This window comes from Coregonus lavaretus, assembly GCF_964263955.1.
Source record: "Coregonus lavaretus genome assembly, chromosome: 10".
Lineage (NCBI taxonomy): Eukaryota > Metazoa > Chordata > Actinopteri > Salmoniformes > Salmonidae > Coregonus > Coregonus lavaretus.
This window is the reverse complement of record NC_139997.1, coordinates 59202060-59228031: the sequence shown is the minus strand read 5'-3', so window position 1 is coordinate 59228031 and position 25972 is coordinate 59202060. Positions and strand designations below refer to the sequence as shown.

General features: G+C 44.3%; 1 protein-coding gene and 1 pseudogene across 2 annotated transcripts in view; both read right to left on the bottom strand.

Moving 5' to 3' along the window:
* The window catches only part of LOC311135950 (phosphatidylinositol-3,5-bisphosphate 3-phosphatase MTMR4-like), a 135262-nt gene that overhangs the window by 57887 nt on the left and 51403 nt on the right, over window positions 1-25972 (bottom strand). The window contains exon 3 of the mRNA XM_084169992.1: window positions 1892-1981. Within this exon, the coding sequence (XP_084026118.1) occupies window positions 1892-1981 (90 nt within the window). The remainder of the gene's footprint in view (window positions 1-1891; window positions 1982-25972) is intronic.
* LOC311135782 (protein KRI1 homolog) lies at window positions 15906-25462 on the bottom strand (annotated as a pseudogene). Its single transcript has 2 exons — window positions 25442-25462; window positions 15906-17709 (listed from the first exon to the last, which is right to left on the bottom strand). The product of its transcript is annotated as a protein KRI1 homolog (transcript).

Here is a 25972-nt window from a genome sequence, read left to right as displayed (position 1 = left end):
CCCTACCTAAGAATAGTAAAGCCCCCTTTACTGGCTCAAATAGCCGACCAATCAGCATGTTACCAACCTTTAGTAAACTTTTGGAAAAAAATGTGTTTGACCTGATACAATGCTATTTTACAGTATACAAATTGACAGACTTTCAGCACGCCTATAGGGAAGGACATTCAACAAGCACAGCACTTACACAAATGACTGATCATTGGCTGAGAGAAATTGATGATAAAATGATTGTGGGGGCTGTTTGGTTAGACTTCAGTGCGGCTTTTGACATTATCGATCATAGTCTGTTGCTGGAAAAACTTGTGTTATGGCTTTACACCCCCTGGAATATTGTGGATAAAGATTTACCTGTCTAAGAGAACACAGACAGTGTTCTTTAATGGAAGTCTCTCCAACAAAATCCAGGTAGAATCAGAAATTCCCCAGGGCAGCCGTCTAGGCCCCTTACTTATTTCAATCTTTACTAACGACATGCCACTGGCTTTGAGTAAAGGCATTGTGTCTATGTATGTGGATGACTCAACACTATACACGTTAGCTACCACTGCGACTGAAATGACAGCAACACTTAAAGAGCTGCAGTTAATTTCAGAATGGGTGGCAAGGAATAAGTTTGTCCTAAATATTTCAAAATCTAAAAGCATTGTATTTGGGACAATTCATTCACTAAACCTCAACTAAATCTTGTAATGAATAATGTGGAAATTGAGCAAGTTGAAGAGACTAAACTGCTTGGAGTAACCCTGGATTGTAAACAGTCATGGTCAACACATATTGATACAACAGTAACTAGGATTGGGGAGAAGTCTGTCTATAAAAAAGCGCTGCTCTGCCTTCTTAAGAACACTATCAACAAGGCAGGTCCTACAGGCCCTAGTTTTGTCGCACCTGGACTACTGTCCAGTCGTGTAGTCAGGTTCCACAAAGAGGGACTCAGGAAAATAAAAATTCTCTCAGAACAGGGCAGCACGGCTGGCCCTTAAATGTACACAGAGAGCTAACATTAATAATATGCATGTCAATCTCTCCTGGCTCAAAGTGGAGGAGAGATTGTTTTCATCACTACTTGTATTTGTGAGAGTTATTGACATGTTGAATGCACTACTGGCACACAGCTCGGACACCATACATACCCCACAAGACATGCCACCAGAGGTCTCTTCACAGTCCCAAAGTCCAGAACAGACTATGGGAGGCGCACAGTACTACATAGAGCCATGACTACATGGAACTCCATTCTACATCAAGTAACTCATGAAAGCAGTAAAATTAGATTTTTAAAAAGATAAAAATACACCTTATGGAACAGCGGGACTGTGAAGCAACACAAACATAGACACATGAATATAAACACACGAATAACATACGCACTATACACACACGTACACATGTATTTTGTGTTATAGATATGTGGTAGTAGAGTAGGGGCCTGAGGGCACACAGTTAATATGTTGTGAAATCTGTTATGAATGTATTTTAATGCTTTAAAATGTAAAACTGTCTTAATTATTCTGGACCCCAGGAAGAGTAGCTACTGCCTTGGCAGCAGCTATTGTGGATCCATAATAAATACAAATGTATGTGTGTGTGTGTGTGTGTGTAACGCACAGTAACCCATCCCTTTACCCAACTACAACAAGGTCAGAAAAACACATTACTACACTACAACACACCCAGCTAAACCTGAGGTATATTGAGATTGTGAAATTAATGATAAGTGTTACTTCCATTGCTATTATTGAGTTTGACTTCATAATGAGTCATCGTCAGTCTGCAGTGTGCGTATGCATTCCCGAGCGTTTCTGTTTGTGTATGTCAGTGTATGTGTGTGTCAGTGTGTATGTGTGTATGTGTGCACACGCGCCTGTGTGTGTTCTCAGTCACCCACCTGGAGGCTGTCGTCCTCCTTGACCAGCTCTTTCGGGGGGAACAAGTCCTTGGCCTGGATATACTCCAGACTGGGGGGTCCTTCTTCACCCTGGAGGATAGAGATGAACACAGGCAGGTCAGACATCTCAGTTCTTAGTACACAACATACAAATAGTAACAGTACTTTATCAGATCAAAGAGAAAGCACAAGAATACGGGCGTCAATCAATCATCAGTCATCCAGGAAAAGGTCAATAAAAGCAACTCCCTTTACAGGAGCCTACAGGGGCACTGGCCTGTTTTTCTGTAATGGTAGACTACAGCTGCCGTTGACATTGCCTGCAAAGAGCCGGCGTCAAACGCCATACAACACACTCACTTCTGCTCTGAAAAAGGGAGTTCTCACAGGTCAGTTTGAAGGTGGAACATTCAGTCAGTCAATTATTTATTATTATGAGTGACCTGTTGTTTGTTTGGGGAGGACATGACAGAGTGTGTCCCCCAGACGCCTGCTGTTTGCGTCTGTGCCTCCTCCCCAGCCAGCCAGACGGCCTGTGCCCGTGGCAGACTGTGGCAGACAGCACTGCAGCCTAAACAGGCACTGAGCTACAGCAGTCAACCCAGCTGTAGCCCTACACAGCAAGAACAACAGATGTCATCCATCCTCCAATAATACAGCCCTCTGAGTCATGCTACCATACCTCCAATACACACCTCTGATGAGTCATCAAATCAAATTTTATTTGTCACATGCGCCGAATACAACAGGTGTAGTCCTTACCGTGAAATGCTTACTTACAAGCCCTTAACCAACAATGCAGTTCAAGAAATAGAGTTAAGAAAATATTTACTCAATTAAAAAACAAAATTAAAAAAGTAGATAGATAATAAACAGCGAGTAGCAGCAGTGTAAAAACAAAGGGGGGGAGGGGTCAATGTAAATAGTCCGGGTGGCCATTTGATTAATTGTTCAGCAGTCTTATAGCTTGGGGGTAGAAGCTGTTAAGGAGCGTTTCGGACCTAGACTTGGCGCTCCGGTAGCAGAAAGAACAGTCTATGACTTGGGTGACTGGAGTCTTTGACAATTTTTTGGGCCTTCCTCTGACACCACCTAGTATATAGGTCCTGGATGGCAGGAAGCTTGATGTACTGGGCCGTACACACTACCCTCTGTAGTGCTCCCATACCTCCAATACACACCTCTGATTGAGTCATGCTACCATAACTAGAAAATTGGTTTTACATTTTCAGGTCTGGTTGAGGTCAGACAGGTAACAGAAACAAACCAGTTAAGATTATTGGCGGCACTGTACTACATTGCCTTCAGAAAGTATTCATACCAGGGCTGGGCGATATGGCCAAAATATAATATCACGGTATTTGACTGTATTTTATGTTTTTGAATAATTAAAGTTCCACATTTGCTTTATGAGTAGTGCGTGACCCTAGGGTGGCAACACATACATTAAGTGACTTCAATTGGTCTTTCTCCATTCTGATTGTTTTAGACTGTTCAATTGAACTTCAGAACTTTGATACATTTGAGATAATTTCCACACTTATAGGCCAAACTTTTTAACCAAATGTTGCAATTGCGATTTGACTTGTGATTTAAAGCAAAACACTTCGGTTAACTGTTGGATTCATGGGAATAGAATGATTATTCTAATTCCATAGTTAGAATATAATAGTGGGCACTTTGAATACAGTGTTGTTTGACATGACAACGAATGAAAATGCCAGGGACGAGTTATTGTGACAGGATAAGGAAACCAACATTTCTGATTAGTGTTTCCTATGGGACCCAATAATGTTTAGCTACATTGAATGTTCTTTTAGCTACTTCGTGTAGCTAACATATTCATGCTTTGTGTATTCCTCTTTGATTTAGCAGATTGTGTTGCACAAACATGCTGATTTAGATCTACACCATCACTGGTATTATCAGGCTGTATAGCTAATTACGTTTGCGCTGACTCAGTACATTTATTAGCTAGCTAGCGATTAGCATTAGCATTAGCATTATCGGCTAACAAGATTTAGGCCCAACTTGCTAAGAAAATACAAACTAGCTGTTTGCAGATGTAAGAAACACAAACTAATAGTGTAATTCTAGAACACTAGTGGATTTATATTAAGAAGCAAAGTGGAAACATCGTTGTCATCAACATTGTTGCATGTGCTGCATTGCCCATGCACACTAAAAGTAAGGGTCTCCTGGTTGAGGAACAACAGATGCACTCCTTGAGTGACAGGGGGCGGGGCTAGGTCTGTGTGGAAAGCAGCATGGAGAGAGAGACAGAGCGGAGAGAGACGACTCAAGTAGCGAAGTAAACTATAAAAATGGCCGTTACACACGGCGTATCACATTTAACAAACCAAACATTCAAATACCATTATAGAAGGTAAAGTAAAAACCCAAACCGGTCCGTGCATCAATCCCGGTATATCGTAAAATACGGTATTTCGCCCTGCACTAATTCATACTCCTTGACTTATTCCACATTTTGTTGTGTTACAGCCTGAATTCATAAGGGATTCATTATATTTTTCTGCACACAATAACCCATAATGACAAAATGAATAAAATGTTTTAATTTTGTTTTGCTAATTTATTGAAAATACAGAAATCTCATTTACATAATAATTCACACCACTTTGCTATGACACTCCAAATTGAGCTCAAGTGCATCCAATTTCCTTTGATCATCCTTGAGATGTCGCTACAACTTGATTGGAGTCCACCTGTGAATCCAATTGAATTGTTTGGAGATGATAAAGAAAGAAACACACCTGTCTTTATAAGGAAATATAACACAGGATGTTGGTGGCACCTTAATTGGGGAGGACGTGCTCGTGCTAATGGCTGGAGCGGAATAGTATCAAATACCATTCCATTTACTCCATTTCAGCCATTATTATGAGCCGTCCTCCCCTCCGTAGCCTCCACTGCTATATAAGGTCCCATAGTTGCCAGAGGTTCCAAGATGGCGTAGCAGTGCGGTCGCTTTTATTTTTCGTCCTGTGTAAATATCCCGTTTCTTGTTTTTTTGTCTATATTTCTCAATTTTTTACTTTCATTCTTTAACTAAATATACTTTCCTGCAACCCGCCTCACCCAACGTGGAAAGGATTCTATTATTTCTTTATAACTTTCATCAAGAACCGTAAGCTGAAAATAGTGGCTACCTGTTATTAGTCACCGTTAGCGTCTTCACCATTGTCCGTGGCCTACACTATCCACCAGCCAGCTCTAGCTCTAGCCTGGACAATTCGTCGGCCAGTCTGCACAGCGTGCTATCGACCCAGCGTGCTATCGACCCAGAGCTTATTGGACTTTCTGCCGGAATCACTGGACCCTAGCGCCGGATCATCACAACCAGCTAGCTAGCTGCAACCTGTTGTTGGCTGATTACCATTACCATTGCCCTATAGCAAGCACCAGTTAGCCTTGAGCTAGCCTCAGGCCCATCTCCCGGCTATCTACCCCTCTGTCAACCGGACGGGACCTCCTAGTGTTGACACTGAGCCCCGCCGATCCAACACGACTGGTTTGCCGACGAAATAGTCTGATGTGGTTTCAACAGGCTTCCCGTTGCGACGACCACGAAGATCCATCTGCCACCCCCGGCCCGCTAGCACACGCAAACCACAACTGTGCTCCCTGCTAGCTGTGCTGAATCACCAATTTGAACTGCTCTCGGACTCACATATTGCTGTTCACTGGACCTTATGATCACTCAGCTGCACAGCTGATGCCTGCTGGACTGTTCCTTTACACGGTACCCTGTCCTGTTTATTCTGTTTAGTCTTAGCCCAAACGTTATCGCTATTTCCAGTTGTGTCTTAGCTCTCTCTAATAACACATGTGACTGCTTTATGCCTCTCTCCCATGTCAATTATGCCTTGCCTATTGCTGTTTGGGTTAGTTCTTATTATACAATTTCAATGTAGAACCCCTAGTCCCTCTCAAACTGCCTCATACAGTTCCTTTGTTCCCCCCCCCATACACGCCGAGACCGGCTCAATCGATGCCTCCAATGACGCTATCTCTTTCATTGTTACCCAACGCTTAGGGTTACCTGAACTGTACTCATATCCTTCCATATCCTTTTCTGTACATAATGCCCTGAATCTTTTCTACAACGCCCGGAGAACTGCCCCCTTTATTCTATGTACCCAACGCACTAGAAGACCAGTTCTTAAAGCCTTTAGTCGTATCCTTATTCTAGTCCTCCTCTGTTCCTCTGGTGATGTAGAGGCTAACCCAGGCCCTGCAGCCCCCAGTATCACTCCTACTCCCCAGGAGCTATCATTTGTTGACTTCTGTAACCGTAAAAGTCTTGGTTTTCTGCACATAAATATCAGAAGCCTCCTTCCTAAGTTTGAGTTATTCACTGCGTTAGCACACTCCGCCAACCCTGATGTTCTAGCAGTGTCTGAATCCTGGCTTAGGAAGGCCACCAAAAATTCTGAAATTTCCATCCCCAACTATAACATTTTCCGTCTAGATAGAACTGCCAAAGGGGGTGGAGTTGCAATCTACTGTAGAGATAGCCTGCAGAGCTCCATCATACTATCCAGGTCTGTGCCCAAACAGTTTGAGCTTCTACTTCTAAAAATCCACCTTTCCAGAAATAAATCTCTCACTGTTGCCGCTTGCTACAGACCCCCCTCAGCCCCCAGCTGTGCCCTGGACACCATATGTGAATTGATCGCCCCCCATCTATCCTCAGAGTTCGTACTGCTTGGTGACCTAAATTGGGATATGCTTAACACCCCGGCCATCCTACAATCTAAACTAGATGCCCTCAATCTCACACAAATTATCAACGAACCTACCAGGTACAACCCTAAATCCGTAAACATGGGTACCCTCATAGATATCATCCTGACTAACTTACCCTCTAAATACACCTCCGCTGTCTTCAACCAGGATCTCAGCGATCACTGCCTTATTGCCTGCGTCCGTAACGGGTCCGCGGTCAAACGACCACCCCTCATCACTGTCAAACGCTCCCAAAAACACTTCAGCGAGCAGGCCTTCCTAATTGACCTGGCCCAGGTATCCTGGATGGATATAGATCTCATTCCGTCAGTAGAGGATGCCTGGTTGTTCTTCAAAAGTAATTTCCTCTCAATCTTAAATAGACATGCCCCATTCAAGAAATACAGAACTAAGAACAGATATAGCCCCTGGTTCTCCTCAGACTTGACTGCCCTTGACCAGCACAAAAACATCCTGTGGCGTACTGCATTAGCATCAAATAGCCCCCGCGATATGCAACTTTTCAGGGAAGTTAGGAACCGATATACACAAGCAGTTAGGAAAGCAAAGGCTAACTTTTTCAAACAGAAATTTGCATCCTGTAGCACTAACTCCAAAAAGTTTTGGGACACTGTAAAGTCCATGGAAAATAAGAGCACTTCCTCCCAGCTGCCCACTGCACTGAGGCTAGGAAACACTATCACCACCGATAAATCTACAATAATCGAGAATTTCAACAAGCATTTTGCTACGGCTGGCCATGCTTTCCACCTGGCTACCACTACCCCGGCCACCAGCTCTGCACCCTCCGCTGCAACTTACCCATGCCCCCCCCGCTTCTCCTTCACACAAATCCAGACAGCTGATGTTCTAAAAGAGCTGCAAAATCTGGACCCCTACAAATCATCTGGGCTAGACAATCTGGACCCTTTCTTTCTAAAACTAGCCGCCGAAATTGTCGCAACCCCTATTACTAGCCTGTTCAACCTCTCTTTCGTAACGTCTGAGATCCCCAGAGATTGGAAAGCTGCCGCGGTCATCCCCCTCTTCAAAGGGGGTGACACTCTAGATCCAAACTGTTACAGACCCATATCCATCCTGCCCTGCCTTTCAAAAGTTTTTGAAAGCCAAGTCAACAAACAGATCACCGACCATTTCGAATCCCACCGTACCTTCTCCGCTATGCAATCCGGTTTCCGAGCTGGTCATGGGTGCACTTCAGCCACGCTCAAGGTCCTAAACGATATTATAACCGCGATCGATAATAGACAGTACTGTGCAGCCGTTTTCATTGACCTGGCCAAGGCTTTCGACTCTGTCAACCACCGCATTCTTATTGGCAGACTAAATAGCCTTGGTTTCTCAAATGACTGCCTCGCCTGGTTCACCAACTACTTCTCAGATAGAGTTCAATGTGTCAAATCGGAGGGCCTGTTGTCTGGACCTATGGCAGTCTCTATGGGGGTGCCACAGGGTTCAATTCTTGGGCCAACTCTTTTCTCTGTGTATATCAATGACGTCGCTCTTGCTGCTGGTGACTCTCAGATCCACCTCTACGCAGACGACACCATTTTGTATACATCTGGCCCTTCATTGGACACTGTGTTAACAAACCTCCAAACGAGCTTCAATTCCATACAACACTCCTTCAGTAGCCTCCAACTGCTCTTAAACACTAGTAAAACTAAATGCATGCTCTTCAACCGAACGCTGCTTGCACCCGCCCACCCGACTAGAATCACTACTCTAGACGGGTCTGACCTAGAGTATGTGGACAACTACAAATATCTAGGTGTCTGGTTAGACTGTAAACTCTCCTTCCAGACTCACATTAAGAATCTCCAATCCAAAGTTAAATCTAGAATCGGTTTCCTATTTCGCAACAAAGCCTCCTTCACTCATGCTGCCAAACATGCCCTCGTAAAACTGACTATCCTACCGATCCTTGACTTCGGCGATGTCATTTACAAAATAGCCTCCAACACTCTACTCAGCAAATTGGATGTTGTCTATCACAGTGCCATCCGTTTTGTCTCCAAAGCCCCATATAATACCCACCACTGTGACCTGTACGCTCTTGTTGGCTGGTCCTCACTACATATTCGTCGCCAAACCCACTGGCTCCAGGCCATCTATAAATCACTGCTAGGCAAATCCCCGCCTTATCTTAGCTCATTGGTCACCATAGCAACACCCACCCGTAGTCTGCTCTCCAGCGGGTATATCTCACTGGTCATCCCCAAAGCCAACACCTCCTTTGGCTGCAATTCCTTCCAGTTCTCTGCTGCCAATGACTGGAACAAATTGCAAAAATCTCTGAAGCTGGAGACACTTATCTCCCTCACTAACTTTAAGCATCAGTTGTCAGAGCACCTTACCGATCACTGCACCTGTACACAGCCCATCTGAAATTAGCCCGCCCAACTACCTCATCCCTATATTATTTATTTTGCTCATTTGTACCCCAGTATCTCTATTTGCACATCATCTCTTGCACATCATTCCAGTGTTAATACTAAATTGTAATTATTTTGCACTATAGCCTATTTTATTGCCTTACCTCCATAACTTGCTAAATTTGCACACACTGTATATATATGTATTTCTGTTGTATTTTTGACTTTGTTTTGTTTTACCCCATATGTAACTCTGTGTTGTTGTTTTTTATCGCACTGCTTTGCTTTATCTTGGCCAGGTCGCAGTTGTAAATGAGAACTTGTTCTCAACTGGTTTACCTGGTTAAATAAAGGTGAAATAAAATAAAAATAAATAAATGTCAGAGCCGAAACTATACCATGACGTCCAAGGAATTGTCTGTTGATCTCCAAGATAGAATTGTGATGAGGCATATATCTGGGGAAGGGTATAAAACAATTTCTACAGTGTTGAACATTTGGCCACAGTGGTCTTCATCATTGGGAAATGGAAAACATATGGAACTACCCAGACTCTGCCTAGAGCTGGCTGTCCGACCAAACTGAGCAACCGGGCAAGAAGGACCTTGGTCAGGGAGGTGACCAAGAACCCAAAGACAGAACTACATAGTTCCTTGCCTGCAATGGGAAAACCTGTCAGAAGGACCACAGTCTCTACAGCACAGAAGCTGCTCCTTACAAAAAGGCAAATGACAGCACTGAATGCAAAGCGCTATGTCTGGAGTAAACCAGGCACAGATCATCCGTCTAACACCCTCCCTACCATGAAGCATGGTGGTGGCAGCATCATGCTATGGGGATGCTTTTCAGCGGCAGGGACTGGGAGACTGGTAAGGATAAAGGGAACAATGAATGGAGCCAAATATAGGCAAATCCTTGATGAGAACCTGCTTCAGAGTGCAAACGACCTTAGACTGTGGCAAAGATTTACATTCCAACAGGACAATGAACCCAAGCATACAGCCAAAGCAAAGCTGGAATGGCTTCAGAACAAGAATGTGAAAGTCCTTGAGTGGCCCAGCCAAAGCCCAGACCTGAATCCCATTGAAAATCTGTGGAACGACTTGAAGATTGCTGTTCAACTCAAGGAAGAATGGGAGGAAATCCTCAAATCCAGTGCAAAGCTGATACAGACGACGCAAAGCTGTAATCGCCGCCAAAGGTGCTTCTACACAAGTATTGACTTACGGGTTTAAATACTTATGTAAATTAGATATTTCTTTATTTCATTTTCAATAAATGTGCTAACATTTCTAAAAACATGTTTTCACTTTGTCATTATGGGGTATTGTGTAGACGGGTGAGAAAAACAACTATTTAATCCAAAATGTGGAATAAGTTAAGGGGTATGACTACATTCTGAAGGCACTGTATATGGACTAGTCTATAGCATTGTATCGCTGTTTGTTTAATGTACATTGCAGTCTTGCTTGATGTATTTATTCAGTTATTGTCATCTTGTCTCTTTACCTATGCCTGCCAGTAATAATTGCCCTCAGAGATGAAAAATGTTTATTTAATTTAATTATCATACACTACATGGCCAAAAGTATGTGGACACCTGCTTGTTGAACAGCTCATTCCAGAGTCATGGCCATGAATTGCTGCTACAACAGCCTTCACTCTTCTGGGAAGGCTTTCCACTAGATGGGGACCTTGCTTTGTACACAGGGGCATTGTCATGCTGAAACAGGAAAGGGCCTTCCCCGAACTGTTGCCACAAAGGTGGAAGCACAGAATCGTCTAGAATGTCATTGTATGCTGTAGCGTTAAGATTTCCCTTCACTGGAACTAAGGGGCCTAGCCAGAACTATGAAAAACTTTTCCAGACCATTATTCCTCCTCCACCAAACTTTACAGTTGGCACTATGCATTCGGGCAGGTAGCGTTCTCCTGGCATCCGCCAATCCCAGATTCGTCCGTCGGCCTGCCAGATGGTGAAGCGTGATTCATCACTCCAGAGAACGTGTTTCCACTGCTCCAGAGTCCAATGACGCTTGGCATTGCGCATGGTGATCTTAGGCTTGTGTGGCTGCTTGGCCATGGAAACCCATTTCATGAAGCTCCCGACAAACAGTTATTGTGCTGACATTGCTTCCAGAGGCAGTTTTGGAACTCGGTAGTGAGTGTTGCAACCGAGGACAGACCATTTTTACACGCTATGCGCTTCAGTGGTCCTGTTCTGTGAGCTTGTGTGGCCTACCACTTCATGGCTGGGCCGTTGTTGCTCCTAGGCATTTCCACTTCACAATAACAGCACTTACAGTTGACCGGGGCAGCTGTAGCAGGGCAGAAATTTGACGAACTTACTTGTTGGAAAGGTGGCATCCTATGACAGTGCAACGTTGAAAGTCACTGAGCTCTTCAGTAAGGCCATTCTACTGCCAATGTTTGTCTATGGAGATTGCATGGCTGTGTGCGCGATTTTATACACCTGTCATCAACGGGTGTGGCTGAAATAGCCGAATCCACTAACTTGAAGGGGTGTCCACATACCTTTGTATATATAGTATACTTATTCCCTACAGACTGTAGACATGTCGCTTAGACGGCTTATAGGAGGAGGGACGGCGGCCCCAGATGGGACTGTATGGCAGATGGCTGGGATTGTGAGGGGACAGTGAGGAGACTGAGGGAGTCAGAGGGAAGAGACCGTGACCTTGAAAGCAGGGAAGCAGCTGACGAATCGTGACAATCTCAAAGCTTTGTAAAATATGCAACCAGTTAGACAAGGGATTTGGGTTTCAACAATTATCGTGTGATTTGCATATTTCAGCTAATACCTTCAAATGAGCGGGAGTCGGAGAAACCGTGGAAGCAGCAGGAGGATACAGATATAATCCCCTCTTCCCTCCCTCCCGGCTGTCTCCCCAGCAGCAGGTGGCTTATCATAGTGATGTCCTCCTGCATCCAGCCATGTGAACTCTAACATTCTTACTGAGAGTGGACATCTGCCGTTCCTGCCACCAACCCAATACACAACCTCCAACCATAGCCCACTGGTCAGGCTGGTTATAAAATGTAATAGTCTTAACCAGCACTAACCAGGGGTTGGAACAGAAATTATATTCCAATCGTTTAGCTCTGAACAGAACCATAATTTTCCCACCGTTCAGACCGGCAAAATAAAGTTCTGAACCGGTTCAAACTCCAAAAAAGTACATGTTTATATCGTTCCTTTCTAAACCTCTGAAATCAAAAAATATGTAGTACATTTAGCTCGACATTCAAATACTTCACCAATCAGTGCAGATAGATCAGCTTGCTATGGAGCGGGTAAACGATTTAATCTGTATAGGAAAGTTATGAGCAAATTGTATTTTGCAGTAAACAGCATGGTTTAATCATAATGAAAGACAAACACGCGCCATTGTCCTGCCAGTCACAGTGTAGGGCGTGAGATGCAACTGACATTTTGCGGGTGAGGAGAGAGCGAGAGAGCATGGATGAAGCTTGCCTTGAAGCGCTGGGCATCTTGTTACGACATGCATTATCTGAATTAGGCCCACAGAATTATACCTACGGAGGAGCGGCTTCTATGGAGGAACTTTGAATGTCTTTGAACTTCTGAGTTCTAGCTAGCTAGCTAACAAGCGTGTGCGTGCAAAGCAGCACTAGAATTAAAAACATGTCTTACCTTTTGTAGTTAATAAATCCAATGTGAAACGTGATAACTATAGTATCCTTAACTAGCATTGGAAAAGTGAATCCATTCTTTTAAACATCTCTCACTAACTTCTTGAATCATGCTTGTAACGTCATCAGTAGGCTATAGTAACCTATGCTTCAGAGGGGAGGGGCAGGAAGCCTACACACACCCCCACTGGCAAAGATTTCCAGCTGGCAGGCAGACCCTGGAATAAGTTTAAGTGACAAAGTGAGGGCTTTGCATAGGCGCTTTATTGTGATTTTTGTGGGACCATTTTTTTTTTGCCTGGAACGTAAAAAATAACGGTTCTGTTCCTGAACAGTATATATGACTTTCGTTTCCAGTTCTGTTTCTCAACTGGTTCCAACCCTTGGTACTAACACTTTCACCTCCTCTGTGCCATCAATCTGAACCTGTCCACTTCAAACAACTACAAGAGCCAGAGGGGATGACAGAGGCACTAGGTGTCGACATGTGGCAGATGAAGCGTGACCATTAACACTTAAACTGGAGTGCTGACATATGTGTTCCCCACCCACTCCGAGTCAGTGCTACTGACGTATCCACCTTGACAGTAGCCATAGGCCGAGGGTCAGCCCAGTTCCTCAAAAGAGTCTCAAGAAGTTACTGCAACGCTGACAACCTTGGCTCAGACATTCTCTTACAATAGCCTGGAAAACTATAGCACGACTCAATTCTCATTTCAATTGTAAATTGGCTGCATCTCATTCTCTGAAATGTTTAGTTTTGCCTAAGGCATAAAGAGAGAGAGAGAGAGAGCGCTCGGGCCTAGATGTTGGCATTTCCCTGGTGGTTTCTCTTTCTGCCATCTGTGCCTTGCAACAGCAAGACAACACAACACAGCCAGTCCGGCCACTACCTGAGCCAAGAAGTGGGTAATGGATAGACTGAGGATGGAAGCAAAATGGGTGATTGGGAGTAGGCGAAATGGTGGAGAGTGGGTCTTGGAGCAGCTTGAGTGCAGCTGCAGCCATCAAGACTATCCCATCAACGGGACCTGAAGAACTGTAATATCCTATGTTTCTTGGAGTCGTGGCTGAACAAGGACATGGATAATATACATCTAGCTGGTTTTTCTATGCATCGTCAAGACCAAATGCCAGCTATGGGTAAGATTAAGGGGGAAGGTGTGTGTCTTTTTTAACAACAGCTGGTGCACAATCTCTAATATTAAGTAAGTCTCAAGGTTTTGCTCTCCTGAGTTAGAATACCTCATGATAACCTGCCGACCATACTATTTACCAAGAGAGTTTATATATATTTTTCGTATCTGTCCATTTACCACCACAAACTGACGCAGGCACTAAGACTGCACTCAACCAGCTGTATAGAGCCATAAGCAAAGAAGACTGAAATCAGTCTTACCTATTTTTTACCAGCATAACAACTGTGCAACTAGAGGCGAAAAAAACTCTAGATCACCTTTACTCCACACACAGAAACGCATACAAAGCGCTCCCTTGCCCTCCATTTGGCAAATCTGACCATAACGCTATCCTCATGAGTCCTGCTTACAAGCAAAAAGTCAAAAAGGGAGTACCAGTGATGCGCTCAATACAGAAGTGGTCCAATGAAGTGGATGCTAAGCTACAGGACTTTCGCTAGCACAGAATGGAATATGTTCCGGGATTCATCCGATAACATTGAGGAATTTACTACATCAGTCACCGGCTTCATTAATAAGTGCATCGACAACGTCGTCCCCACAGTGGCCGTACCTACCTATCCCAACCAGAAGCCATGGATTATAGGCAACATCCGTACTGAGTTTAAGGCTAGAGCTGCCGCTTTCCAGGAGCGGGACAATAATCCGTACGATTATAAGAAACATTGCTACGACCTCCGACGAGCCATAAAAAATTCAAAACGCTAATACAGGACTAAGATCTAATCTTACTACGCCAGCTCTAAAGCTCATCGAATGTGGCAGGGCTTGCAAACTATCACGGATTACAAAGGGAAACCCAGCCGCGATCTGCACAGTGAAGCAAGCCTACCAGACAAGCTACATTCCTTCTATGCTCGCTTCGAGGCAAGCAACACTGAACGATGCATCAGAGCACCAGCTGTTCAGGATGACTGTGTGATCTCGTTCTCCGTAACCGATGTGAGTAAGACCTTTAAACAGGTTAACATTCACAAGGCCGCAGACGGATTACCAGGACGTGTACTCAGAGCATGTGCTGACCAGCTGGCAAGTTACATTTTCAAACTCTCAGTCTGTAATACCTACATGTTTCAAGCAGACCACCATAGTCCCTGTGCCCAAGAACACAAAGGCAACCTGTCTAAATGACTATCGCCCCATAGCACTCACATCTGTAGCCATGAAATTATTTGAAAGGCTGTGAGAGATCCCAGACACCCTTGACCTACTCCAATTCGCATACCACCCCAACAGAGCATGCAATATTTATTGCACTCTACACTGCCCTCTCACACCTGGACAAGAGGAACACCTACGTGAGAATGCTGTTCATTCAGTATAGATCAGAGTTCAACACCATAGTGCCCTCCAAGCTCATCACTAAGCTCAGGACCCTGGGACTGAACACCTCCCTCTACAACTGGATCCTGGACTTCCTGACGGGCCGCCCCCAGGTGATGAGGGCAGGCAACAACACATCCGCCATGCTGACCTTCAACACGAGGGCCCCTCAGGGGTGCGTGCTTAGCCTCCTCCTGTACTCCCTGTAAATGTTCCAAACATAGTCTGGGACAGTTGTGGGATGCAATAGATCCCAAATTAATACAACCACTAGCATCAAAATAACGTTTTTACGCAATGTGGCTGACGCAACAGATCAGAACATTTAGCTGGCCGGCTACGACAGAGCCTGGATTCGAACCAGGATCTCTAGTGGCACAGCTAGCACTGCGATGCAGTGCCTTAGACCACTGCGCCACTCGGGAGGTAGTAGGCGCACACAAAATGTACTACAATTGTGTTGCAGTTTGCGAAATACAGTCAAGTAAATCACAAGAGTTGTTCAAGCTGATCCGATAGTTTCCAGGAATAAAATACAAAATATATTAAAATATACAATTGAAAGCACAGTTCACCTGGAGCGGCGCTCAGAAAAATAGCAGAAACTGGCAACTATCAGTGCCAATGCGATTGTAAGCTCATTCAACTTTGATTTATTAAGAACCATACTGTTCTCTGGTCCATTTATATTGTGCAATTTGTCACTTTACCAACCGTTCTCCGCAAACCACAAAAATATAAGGGGAAATAAATCATAATGGTGCCGTTCTCTCCCTCACTCCTTGCTCCCTTGCTTCTCAGTCTTCTCTTGAGCTTTTTGTTTCTGCCTGCCAAGCTGCCTGAAGTGCAGCCTCTTGGGATTCAGTCCATAGGCCCTCAGTCTCTGCCCACTGAACTCTCGCCCACCCATTTTCACCCTGAAGGGCCCCTTCCCCGACACGGCTTCCTGGGTGCCTGTGTTTCTTCTTGGGCAATTTTGGCCTTTCAGTTCTTGTGTTGGCAGTCTCCTGAGTGGTAGTAACTGTTTCCTCCTCTAGTTTCATCTTCTTGGATTTTGGTACCAGGAACTCCTCTTCCTCTGCCTGGTCTCCTGCCTCTCTCAGTGCCTGGACTACCGCCCCCTCAGCAGAGTCCAATGCAGAGCTTTCCTGACTGGGTCCAGCCTCATCACCCTCCAGATCCTTGTCATCCTTCTCTGCATTCTTCATCCTGTCTCTTCTCTTCTTACCCACCTTGGTCTTGCCCTCTGCTTGTTCTTTGTCCTCATCAGCATAGAAAGAGTTCAAGACTTCTTTCTTTTTGTTCACATTTCGTGATTTGATTTTGTAGTTCTGCAAGTCACTCATCTCCTCCTTGTCAGACCTAAACATGCGAGGCCCAGCGGTTCAGCTCTTTCTCATCTGCTCCCAGGATCTCGTCAGTGGACAGGCCAAAGTCATTGGCCAGGACTTGCCTGTAGCGAAACCTGCAGGGGATGTCGTCTATGATGTCGTCATAGTCCAGCTTATAGTACTCGTCCAGGTACTGCTCAAAGGACTTCCCCTGGGGGTCAAACACAGGCTTGTTTTGGGTGATGACCTCAGCAAAATGAGACTTCTTTCTCTTCTTTCCCATCAGCGGGGCATCCTCCTTCTTCATCTTCCTCTTCTCCTTTTTCTTCTGCTTCTTGGAGGTGCTTGGCTGACTGGGATCATAGTCCGCATCCATAATAAAATCTGGATCTTCACAGTTTGGCTTGTCATACTCTTCTCCTTCATGCTCCTCCTCACCACCATATTCCTCATCTCCACCCTCTCCTGTCCATGTGTCCCAGTTCCAGTGTTCACCCTCTAGCTCTTCAACTTCAAACTGGGGCTTCTCCCCCTCTTCCTCTCCATAATATTCATCAACAAATAATTTCTGCATGAGCTGGTCATGCTGCTGGGGGTCAAAGTCTCCCTCCAGGTCCACTTTACTGAAGGCCAGCTGCTCATTGCCTGTCAGCTCCTGCAGCCGCCGCAGCTTCTCCATAATCTCATTACGCTTCAGGTTCTTCAGATGCTTCAGCTGCCTCCCTTTTTAGCTTCCTGCGCTCGTCTTTGGAGCGGACAGAGGTGGCAATGGTACGGGGGTAAGTCTTGATCTTCTGGGCATCAGGCTCCTCAAAGCGGAAGTTGTAGTGTCTTTCAAAGTCCTCCTGGCGCTCCAAGAATGACTCCCCATCCTCTGAGTCCTCCACGTCATCATTCACCACCTCGTCATAGCTGGGGATCCTGTCCTCGTCACCTTTCTCCATGTAGCCCTTATTCAGGACAAAGTCCCTAAGGAAACACTCCTTCTCATCCAGCTCTGGGTCATTCCAATAGTCCCTCAGGTATTTAATGTCCTGCACCTCTTCTGGGCCCTCCAGCTCTGCCTGGCCTTTCAGCCAGTCCACATAATCCTCTTCCTCTTTATCCTTCTCTTCCTGTGTTTTGGTTCCTGTGTTTTGGTCCTCCTTGTTAAAAGTTAATCGTAATATTTGGTACAAAAATCGCAATTAGACTTTGTTGCCCATATCGTGCATCCCTACCGGCAAGTATAAGAATATTTGCAAGGGCATATTATTTTATTATAAATCAGATTATATCACATGGAGATGTGGGAAGCTAAAAGGCAAGCTAGCTTGCAGGCTATGTTTAACCAACTAGCTAGCAAGGAAGGACAAGAGAGCGTGACTGTTCTTTTGCTCTTGTGTCACCCCTTGTGAATGATGCATTTATCCTACTACCAGTCATTTATTATGTATAAACCCACCTCAACCACTCCAGTACCCCTACAGATTGAATATGGTACTGGCACTGACCTGTATATACTTGCATTCTCGTGTTCTTTAACTGTCATCATAGTTCTTGTGTGGTTTTTATTCATACTTTTATGTTCTATTATTATCTATATTATTATTCACTGCATTGTTGGGAACGAGCTCTCAATGTAAGAATTTCACTGTACTGTTTTACACCGGTTGTATCCTATGCACGTGGTGAATAAACTTTGGAACTTGAAATTATTTGGGAGTCTGGACCGGCGAGGTATCATGTTACAAAAGGTGTGTGTTGCTCCAAAAAAATCAGACTCCACCCAAGCACATGTAGATCTACGCACGTGAAGCTTGTAGACACCTTTAGAATCGAATAGTACTTCATTGTTGTCCTCACACTGTCAGGTGTCTTTCTGACACTTTCAGTTGTCTGTCTTACGCTTCTTTCAGTTATCCAAATCAAGGATGGTGTGGCGTGTTAGGTTAATGTGATTAGCTGCTACATTAGAGACTGTCTACTGGCTAATTCAACACCATCAATCCTAATTTGAAGCAGAGTTGACAATATTAAAGAGGCTATACAGAACTTTAAAAAGGTCCATTATGTAGCTGTGTGCACAACCCAACAGATTTCAGATAGAAATGCGAGTTTACAGATCTGTCATTCTCATTGAAAGCAAGTCTGATAAGTGGTAGATCCGTTCTGTGTGTGATATGTCTATGCTTCCCCTCCATAAAAAGGGGTCAGCATCAATATAGAAATCATCCGAGATGAACAGCGTCACTGAAACAGATGGCTTGACCCGGAATGCTATCACTCACGCTCTCAATTCCATTAATTCCATAGGCAGAACCATAATCATCACTTACAGGGAATTCCGTCCATTCCTTCTTGCCAAAGGCTCCATTAACCACAATGCTAACGTTGTGTTTCCATGTCCAACTGGCAGGCATCCAGGTGTGAAGGTTCGTTTCTAGCACATGAATCTCAAACAAAAGGAAATTAAAAGTGAAAAGTGCAGAAGACAGTCGATATTTCAATTGCCCTTGGAGAACAAAAAGCAGCAAAGCTCACCAACATCTTGCTCTCACAACTTCCTCAATACATCCATCAGACTGGACATTTGAACCTCAAAAGTGCCCTTTTTTATCAAGGAAAGTCTAGCCCCCTAGTCTAGTCCCTTAAGCATCTCTCTGCCACCGAGGATTTCAACATGAGGCCAATGGTGACTTTCAAAGAGTTAGAGTTTAATGGCTGTGATAGGAAAAAACAGGATGGACCAACAACATTGTAGTTACTCCACAATACTAACCTAATTGACAGAGTGAAACGTAAGCCTGTACAGAATATAAATATTCCAAAACATGCATCCTGTTTGCAACATGGCAATAAAGTAATACTGCAAAAAAATGTGGCAAAACAATTCACTTTTTGTCCTGAATACAAAGTGTTGTATTGGATTTGCCCCAAACATAACACATTACTGAGTACCACTCTCCATACTTTCAAGCATAGTGGTGGCTGCATCATGTTATGGGTATGCTTGTTAAGGACAGGGGAGTATTTCAGGATAAAAAAGAAATGAATGTAGCTAAGCACAGGCAAAATCCTAGAGGAAAACCTGGTTCAGTCTGCTTTCCACTAGACACTGGGAGATGAATTCACCTTTCAGCAGGCCAATAACCTAATACATCTGGCCAAATCTACACTTGAGTTGCTTACCAAGACGACAGTGAATGTTCCTCAGTGGCCAAGTAACAGTTTTGACTTAAATCTGCTTGAAAATCTTTGGCAAGACCTGAAAGGGGTTGTCTAGCTATGATCAACAACCAATTAGACAGAGCCTGAAGAAGTTTGAAAATAATAAATGGGCAAATGTTGCACAATCCAGGTGTGGAAAGCTCTTAGAGACTTACCCAGAAAGACTCACAGCTGTAATCGCTGCCAAAGGTGCTTCTACAAAGTTTTGACTCACGGGTGCGAATACTTATATAAAATTAGATATTTCTGAATTTCATTTTCAATAGATTTGCAAAAATGTCTAAAAACATGTTTTCACTTTGTCATTATAGGGTATTGTGTGTAGAAGTGTGAGAGAAAAAAAACAATTTTATACATTTTGAATTCAGGCTGTAACAACAAAACGTGGAATAAGTCAAGGGGTATGAATACTTTCTGAAAGCACTGTATAGCTAGCTGGTGAACAAGCAGGGGGAGGCGGAAGTACATGGGCAAAGGGAAAGTCAGTGAGGGTAAACCGATATAGCGAGGGAAACCCAAAGTAGGTGCAGAGGCAATAATCCAGAAGCGGCAGAGGGCAACGGGGACGAGGGGAACAGTCAACAAGCCAGCGATTGGAGGAAGGCTCCAGGCAGGTGGACATGATCACACAACAGCACAGTTCAGACTAAGAGATGTCAGTCAGCTAGCACACTAGCACAAAGCCCAGTTTAGTAAAGTTACCAAACTCTGGCAGCCTACTTCTATACACTGAGTGTACAAAACATTAAATGGATACTCCGGAATTTTGGCAATGAGGCCCTTTATCTACTTCCCCAGAGTCAGATGAACTCGTGGATACCATTTTTGTGTGTCTGTGTGCGGTGTGAAAGAAGTTGCTAACTAGCACTAGCGCAATAGCTAACTAGCATTAGCAGATACCCAGTGACTTCCAGTCAGTGTTGCTAACTAGCGTTAGCGCAAAGACTGGCAGTCTATGGGTATTAGCAGATATCCATAGACGTCCAGTCATTGTGCTAACACTAGTTAGCATTGGTTAGCGAAACTGCCTCTGACTTCCTTCATACTGGACACAGACACATACAAATGGTATCCACAATTTCATCTGACTCCGGGGAAATAGATAAGTAGATACTTATTTGCCAAAATCCTGAAGTATGCCTTTAAGAACACCTTCCTAATATAAAATTTTACAAATTTCAAAAAACATGTTCTCACTTTGTCATTATGAGGTATTGTGTGTAGTAGATGTGTGAGAGAAAAAATCAGTTTAATCCATTTTGAATTCAGGCTGTAACACAACCAAATGTGGAATAAGTCAAGGGGTATGAATATTTTCTGAAGGCACACACATACACACAGCATTCGGAAAGTATTCAGACCCCTTCACATTTTCCACTTTGTTAAGTTACAGCCTTATTCTAAAATTGATTAAATAGCTTTCAATCTACACACAATACCCCATAATGAAAAAACAAAAACAGTTTTTATATTTGATATTCTTCAAATAGCCACCCTTTGCCTTGATGACAGCTTTGCACACTCTATGATGAAACTGGCTCTCTTGAAGACCGCCACAGGAAAGGAAGACCCAGAGTTACCTCTGCTGCAGAGGATGTTCATTAGAGTTAACTGCACCTCAGATTGTAGCCCAAATAAATGCTTCACAGAGTTCAAGTGACAGACACATCTCAACATCAACTGTTCAGAGGAGACTGCGTGAATCAGGCTTTCATGGTTGAATTGCTGCAAAGAAACCACTACTAAAGGACACCAATAATAAGAGGAGACTTGCTTCGGCCAAGAAACACGAGCAATGAACATTAGACTGGTGGAAATGTGTCCTTTGGTCTTGTGTCCAAATTTGAGATTTTTGGTTCCAACCGCTGTGTCTTTGTGAGACCCAGAGTAGGTGAACAGACTATTTCCGCATGTGTGGTTCCCACCGTGAAGTACAGAGGACGAGGTGTGATGGTGTGGGGTACTTTGCTGGTGACACTGTCTGTGATTTATTTATAATTCAAGGCACACTTAAACAGCATGGCTAACACAGCATTCTGCAGCGATACGCCATCCCATCTGGTTTGCTCTTAATGGGACTATCATTTGTTTTTCAACAGGACAATGACCCAAAACACACCTCCAGGCTGTGTATGTTCTATTTGACCAAGGAGAGTGATGGAGTGCTACATCAGATGACCTGGCCTCCACAATCACCTGACCTCAACCCAAATGAGATGGTTTGGGATGAGTTGGGACCACAGAGTGAAGGAAAAGCAGCCAACGAGTGGGAACTCCTTCAAGACTGCTGGAAAAGCATTACTCATGAAGCTGGTTGAGAGAATGCCAAGAGTGTGCAAAACTGTCATCAAGGCAAAGGGTGGCTACTTTGAAGAATCTAAAATCTAAAATATATTATGATTTGTTTAATAATTTTTTGGTTACTACATGATTCCATATGTGTTATTTCATAGATTTGATGTCTTCACTATTATTCTATAATGTAGAAAATAGTAAAAATAAAGAAAAACCCTGGAATGAGTAGGTGTGTCCAAACTTTTGACTGGCACTGTAAGTATTCAGACCCTTTACTCAGTACTTTGTTGAAGCACCTTCGGCAGCGATTACATCCTAGAGTCTCGTTGGGAATGACGCTACAAGCTTGGCACACCTGTATTTGGGGAGTTTCTCACATTCTTCTCTGCATATCCTCTCAAGCTCTGTCAGGTTGGATGGGGAGCGTTGCTAACCAGCTATTTTCAGGTCTCTCCAGAGATGTTCGATCGGGTTCAAGTTCGAGCTCTGGCTGTGCCACTCAAGGACATTCAGAGACTTGTCCCGAAGCCACTCCTGCGTTGTCTTGGCTGTGTGCTTAGGGTCATTGTCCTGTTGGAAGGTGAACCTTCGCCCAAATCTGAGGTCCTGAGCGCTCTGGAGCAGGTTGTTTATCAAGGATCTCTCAGTACTTTGCTCCGTTCATCTTTCCCTCGATCCTGACTAGTCTACCAGTCCCTGCCGCTGAAAAACATCCCCACAGCATGATGCTGCCACCACCATGCTTCACCGTAGGGATGGTGCCAGGTTTCCTCCAGATGTGAGAGTTCAATATTGGTTTCATCAGACCAGAGAATCTTGTTTCTCATGGTCTGAGTCCTTTAGGTGCCTTTTTGGCAAACTCCAAGCGGGCTGTCATGTGCCTTTTACTGAGGAGTCGCTTCTGTCTGGCCACTCTACCATAAAGGCCTGATTGGTGGAGTGCTGCAGAGATAGTTGTTCTTCTGAAAGGTCATCATGGACCAACATCCCTGTGGAACATTTACGACACCTTGTAAAATCCCAGAGGCATTCAAGCTGTTCTGGAGGCAAAGAGGGGTCCCAACCCGGTACTAGATGGGTGTACCTAATAAACTGTAGTGTATATGCGCATTTAGCTGACACTTTTATCCAAAGCGGCTTGCAGTCATTTTACATGCGGGTGGCCCCGGGAATCGAACACACCTTCCTGGCGTTGCAAGCACCATGCTCTACAAACTGAGCTACAGAGGAAACGTAAAAAAAGTTGACAAAACAAAAAGTAGGACGAAAACAAACAAAGAACAGACGAAGTCTCTAAACAATTAGAGCAGGCAGGGATGATTTTCCCCTTTCGTTTTGAGCCGGAGGCAATTAGGCACCAAGAGCCTGCCAGGTGCTGAAGCGCAGGATGCCCCACATGCCCCTTCTGTTCCTTGTTTACATCACACAGGCGGCTATATGAGACTGCGTTTAATTGAAGTTTTAAGGTACATGCTAACATGGCTAGTGGCTAACGTTAGCCAGCTCGAGCTAGCTAGCAACTCGGTAGCATAGAGTAGGTTCTCTGAATGACGTTTACTTTAGTGCATCGTGGGTAGTTCCAAAGATATCTGAAAATAAGTTACAAATATTTCAAAAACACAAAACATAACTATTTTTGGAGTTATAGGTAACCAGATCGTGACTACAACTAAGTTACTAAGTCTTTGACCACACAGTGTTGTTACTGGTGAGTAAAAATTCCTGCTTCCTACCCTTTAATTAATACTGCACTATAAACCCATTACAGAGCATAACAGAATTTGAGTCCAGTCCAGACACTGCCACTAACAAACCTGGGGGTGAGTCCGAGATGGTACCCTATCCCCTATTGTGCACTAATTTTGACCAGGGCTATCAGGGAATAACATGCCATTTTAGATGCAGCCATGGGTTTTAATTTGATGCTTGGTGTTTTGATGCTAAACGGGCTAACGGAAGAGTCACACTTTCCAACTTAAGAATGCAGAGAGCCAGGAGAGGCAGAGCTTCAAAATACTGTTCCTGGCAGGCCCAGACAGACACCCTGGTTTAAAAGCATTAAATAGGACTGTGAGGACTAGGAGCAGAGACAAAGGAAAGAAAGAGAGCAGAAGCAATAGGAGAGAGGGAGAGCGCTGAGAGGCTGGCAGACAGTGGGTGGATAGTCTGGGCACAGGATAGTCAAAGGCTCAGATTATTCCGAGCAGATTGTGGCAGAAGCAACTGCGCTCTCTCAATCATCTTGTCCTCTCCGCATCTCCTCTCCTTAATTTCTCTGCACTGATCTGAAAGAACAGACCAGGTAAAAGCCAACCTAATGATGAGCTTCCATCATATTTTCACCTGTCAAGTCTTCCCATCAGTACAGTGCAGATGAAGAGCAGCTGAACTTCTGATGACCTCAAACAGGTCATAGCAGAGCATCAGAATAGCAAAAAGAGAAGAAAGAAAACACTGGGCTACTTGACGCAGGAGGTAAACAAAAGTCTGCCAATGTATTTCTTATTCGTCTCTCTCCCACCCCATCCTTTAGATGATGTGGTCCACTTCCAGATGAAATGAGAAAGACAGACAGGACAGAAAGAAAGGACAGAAAGGACAGAGAGTGAGAGAGCGCGACGCAGGCAGAGGGAGAGTGAGGCAGGGAGAGAAACGCTCTGCTCTGTCCCTGCAGGCAAAGCCAGGAAGATGGAGTACAGCGCGTGCTGTGCTTCTGCGACCGACAAGCCAACAACGCGTTTTTGCTTCGTCACTGCTGTTCTGAAAGCTCCCCCTTCCCCCCTCTGACGAGCACAGAGTCAGAAAACCGGACCTGGAGAACACGCTGCAGCTTAACGTCACAGCTCTCTTTTTCCATCCACCTCTCCCTTTCCCTTTTTCATCCTCCCCAGTCCCAACACATCAAATCTGGGTTTATTATAACAATTACTTATTTTTTCACCTTAGCTTCCTCAGCTGCGATACTGTACATCTGTTCTTCTGAGGGGTTCTTCAGTGCTCAGCCTCTGACACAGTACAGCTCAAGGCCACTAGAAGTGAATGGGGTTGTCATTGCTGCTCTCTTTAATTAGCTAAAAACAATGGCGTTCTAATCCCTTTGTAAAAAGCTCTGCGAGTCGAGTGACAGACTCCCTTTCCAGGGAACTGGAAAGTACTGTACTGTTAGTATAGATAGAAAGAGGATGTGATAGGCTGCTGAAAGAGAAAAAGAGAGGGAACATGAAGTATATAAAAAAGATGGGCGACCGTGGAGGTATCCAGACACAGAAATACAAAGGAAAGGCAGCATATGAACATGTCTGACTGAGTCTGGTTGCTATGGAAATGAAAATCACCCTTTTTCCGAGAGAAATCCTATTCCTAGTTTCTCACCCATTCTTCCTCGTTACTCATCGTGAGACCGATGCTATTCACCTAATCTGAGTAGGGCTTTGTGCCTGGACTATAATTCTCTGGATAATTTACAGAACCCCTGTATTAGTACTGGGAGTGTTCTGTACTGCATTTCATAGAAAGTGATAGACACCGTATCTGTATCTATATGAGATGGACATCTTCTGGGTTTTGAAGGTTATATTACAATTGACTACAGTACAGGCCGATCCAGCCTGTTCCAGTGCAACCGTAGAGCTCTGCTCACAAGCACAGAGGCAGAAACATCCACTATGCACATGGCCTTCAATGTCCACCACTTCACCCAATACTAAATAACGGACTAGGTCTAGTCACAGGCACATCTGCAACAAGATCGCAAGGGTTAAAAAAAGTGACAAAGGTTGACGAGAGAGAGAGAGAGACACAGAGCGAGCAAGCGATGTACTCTGGCGAAAAAATTGTGGAGTAATAGAGGCCGACATGCGCGCACCCTGACAAAACTATGTGGGAGAGTACATTAACCGCATC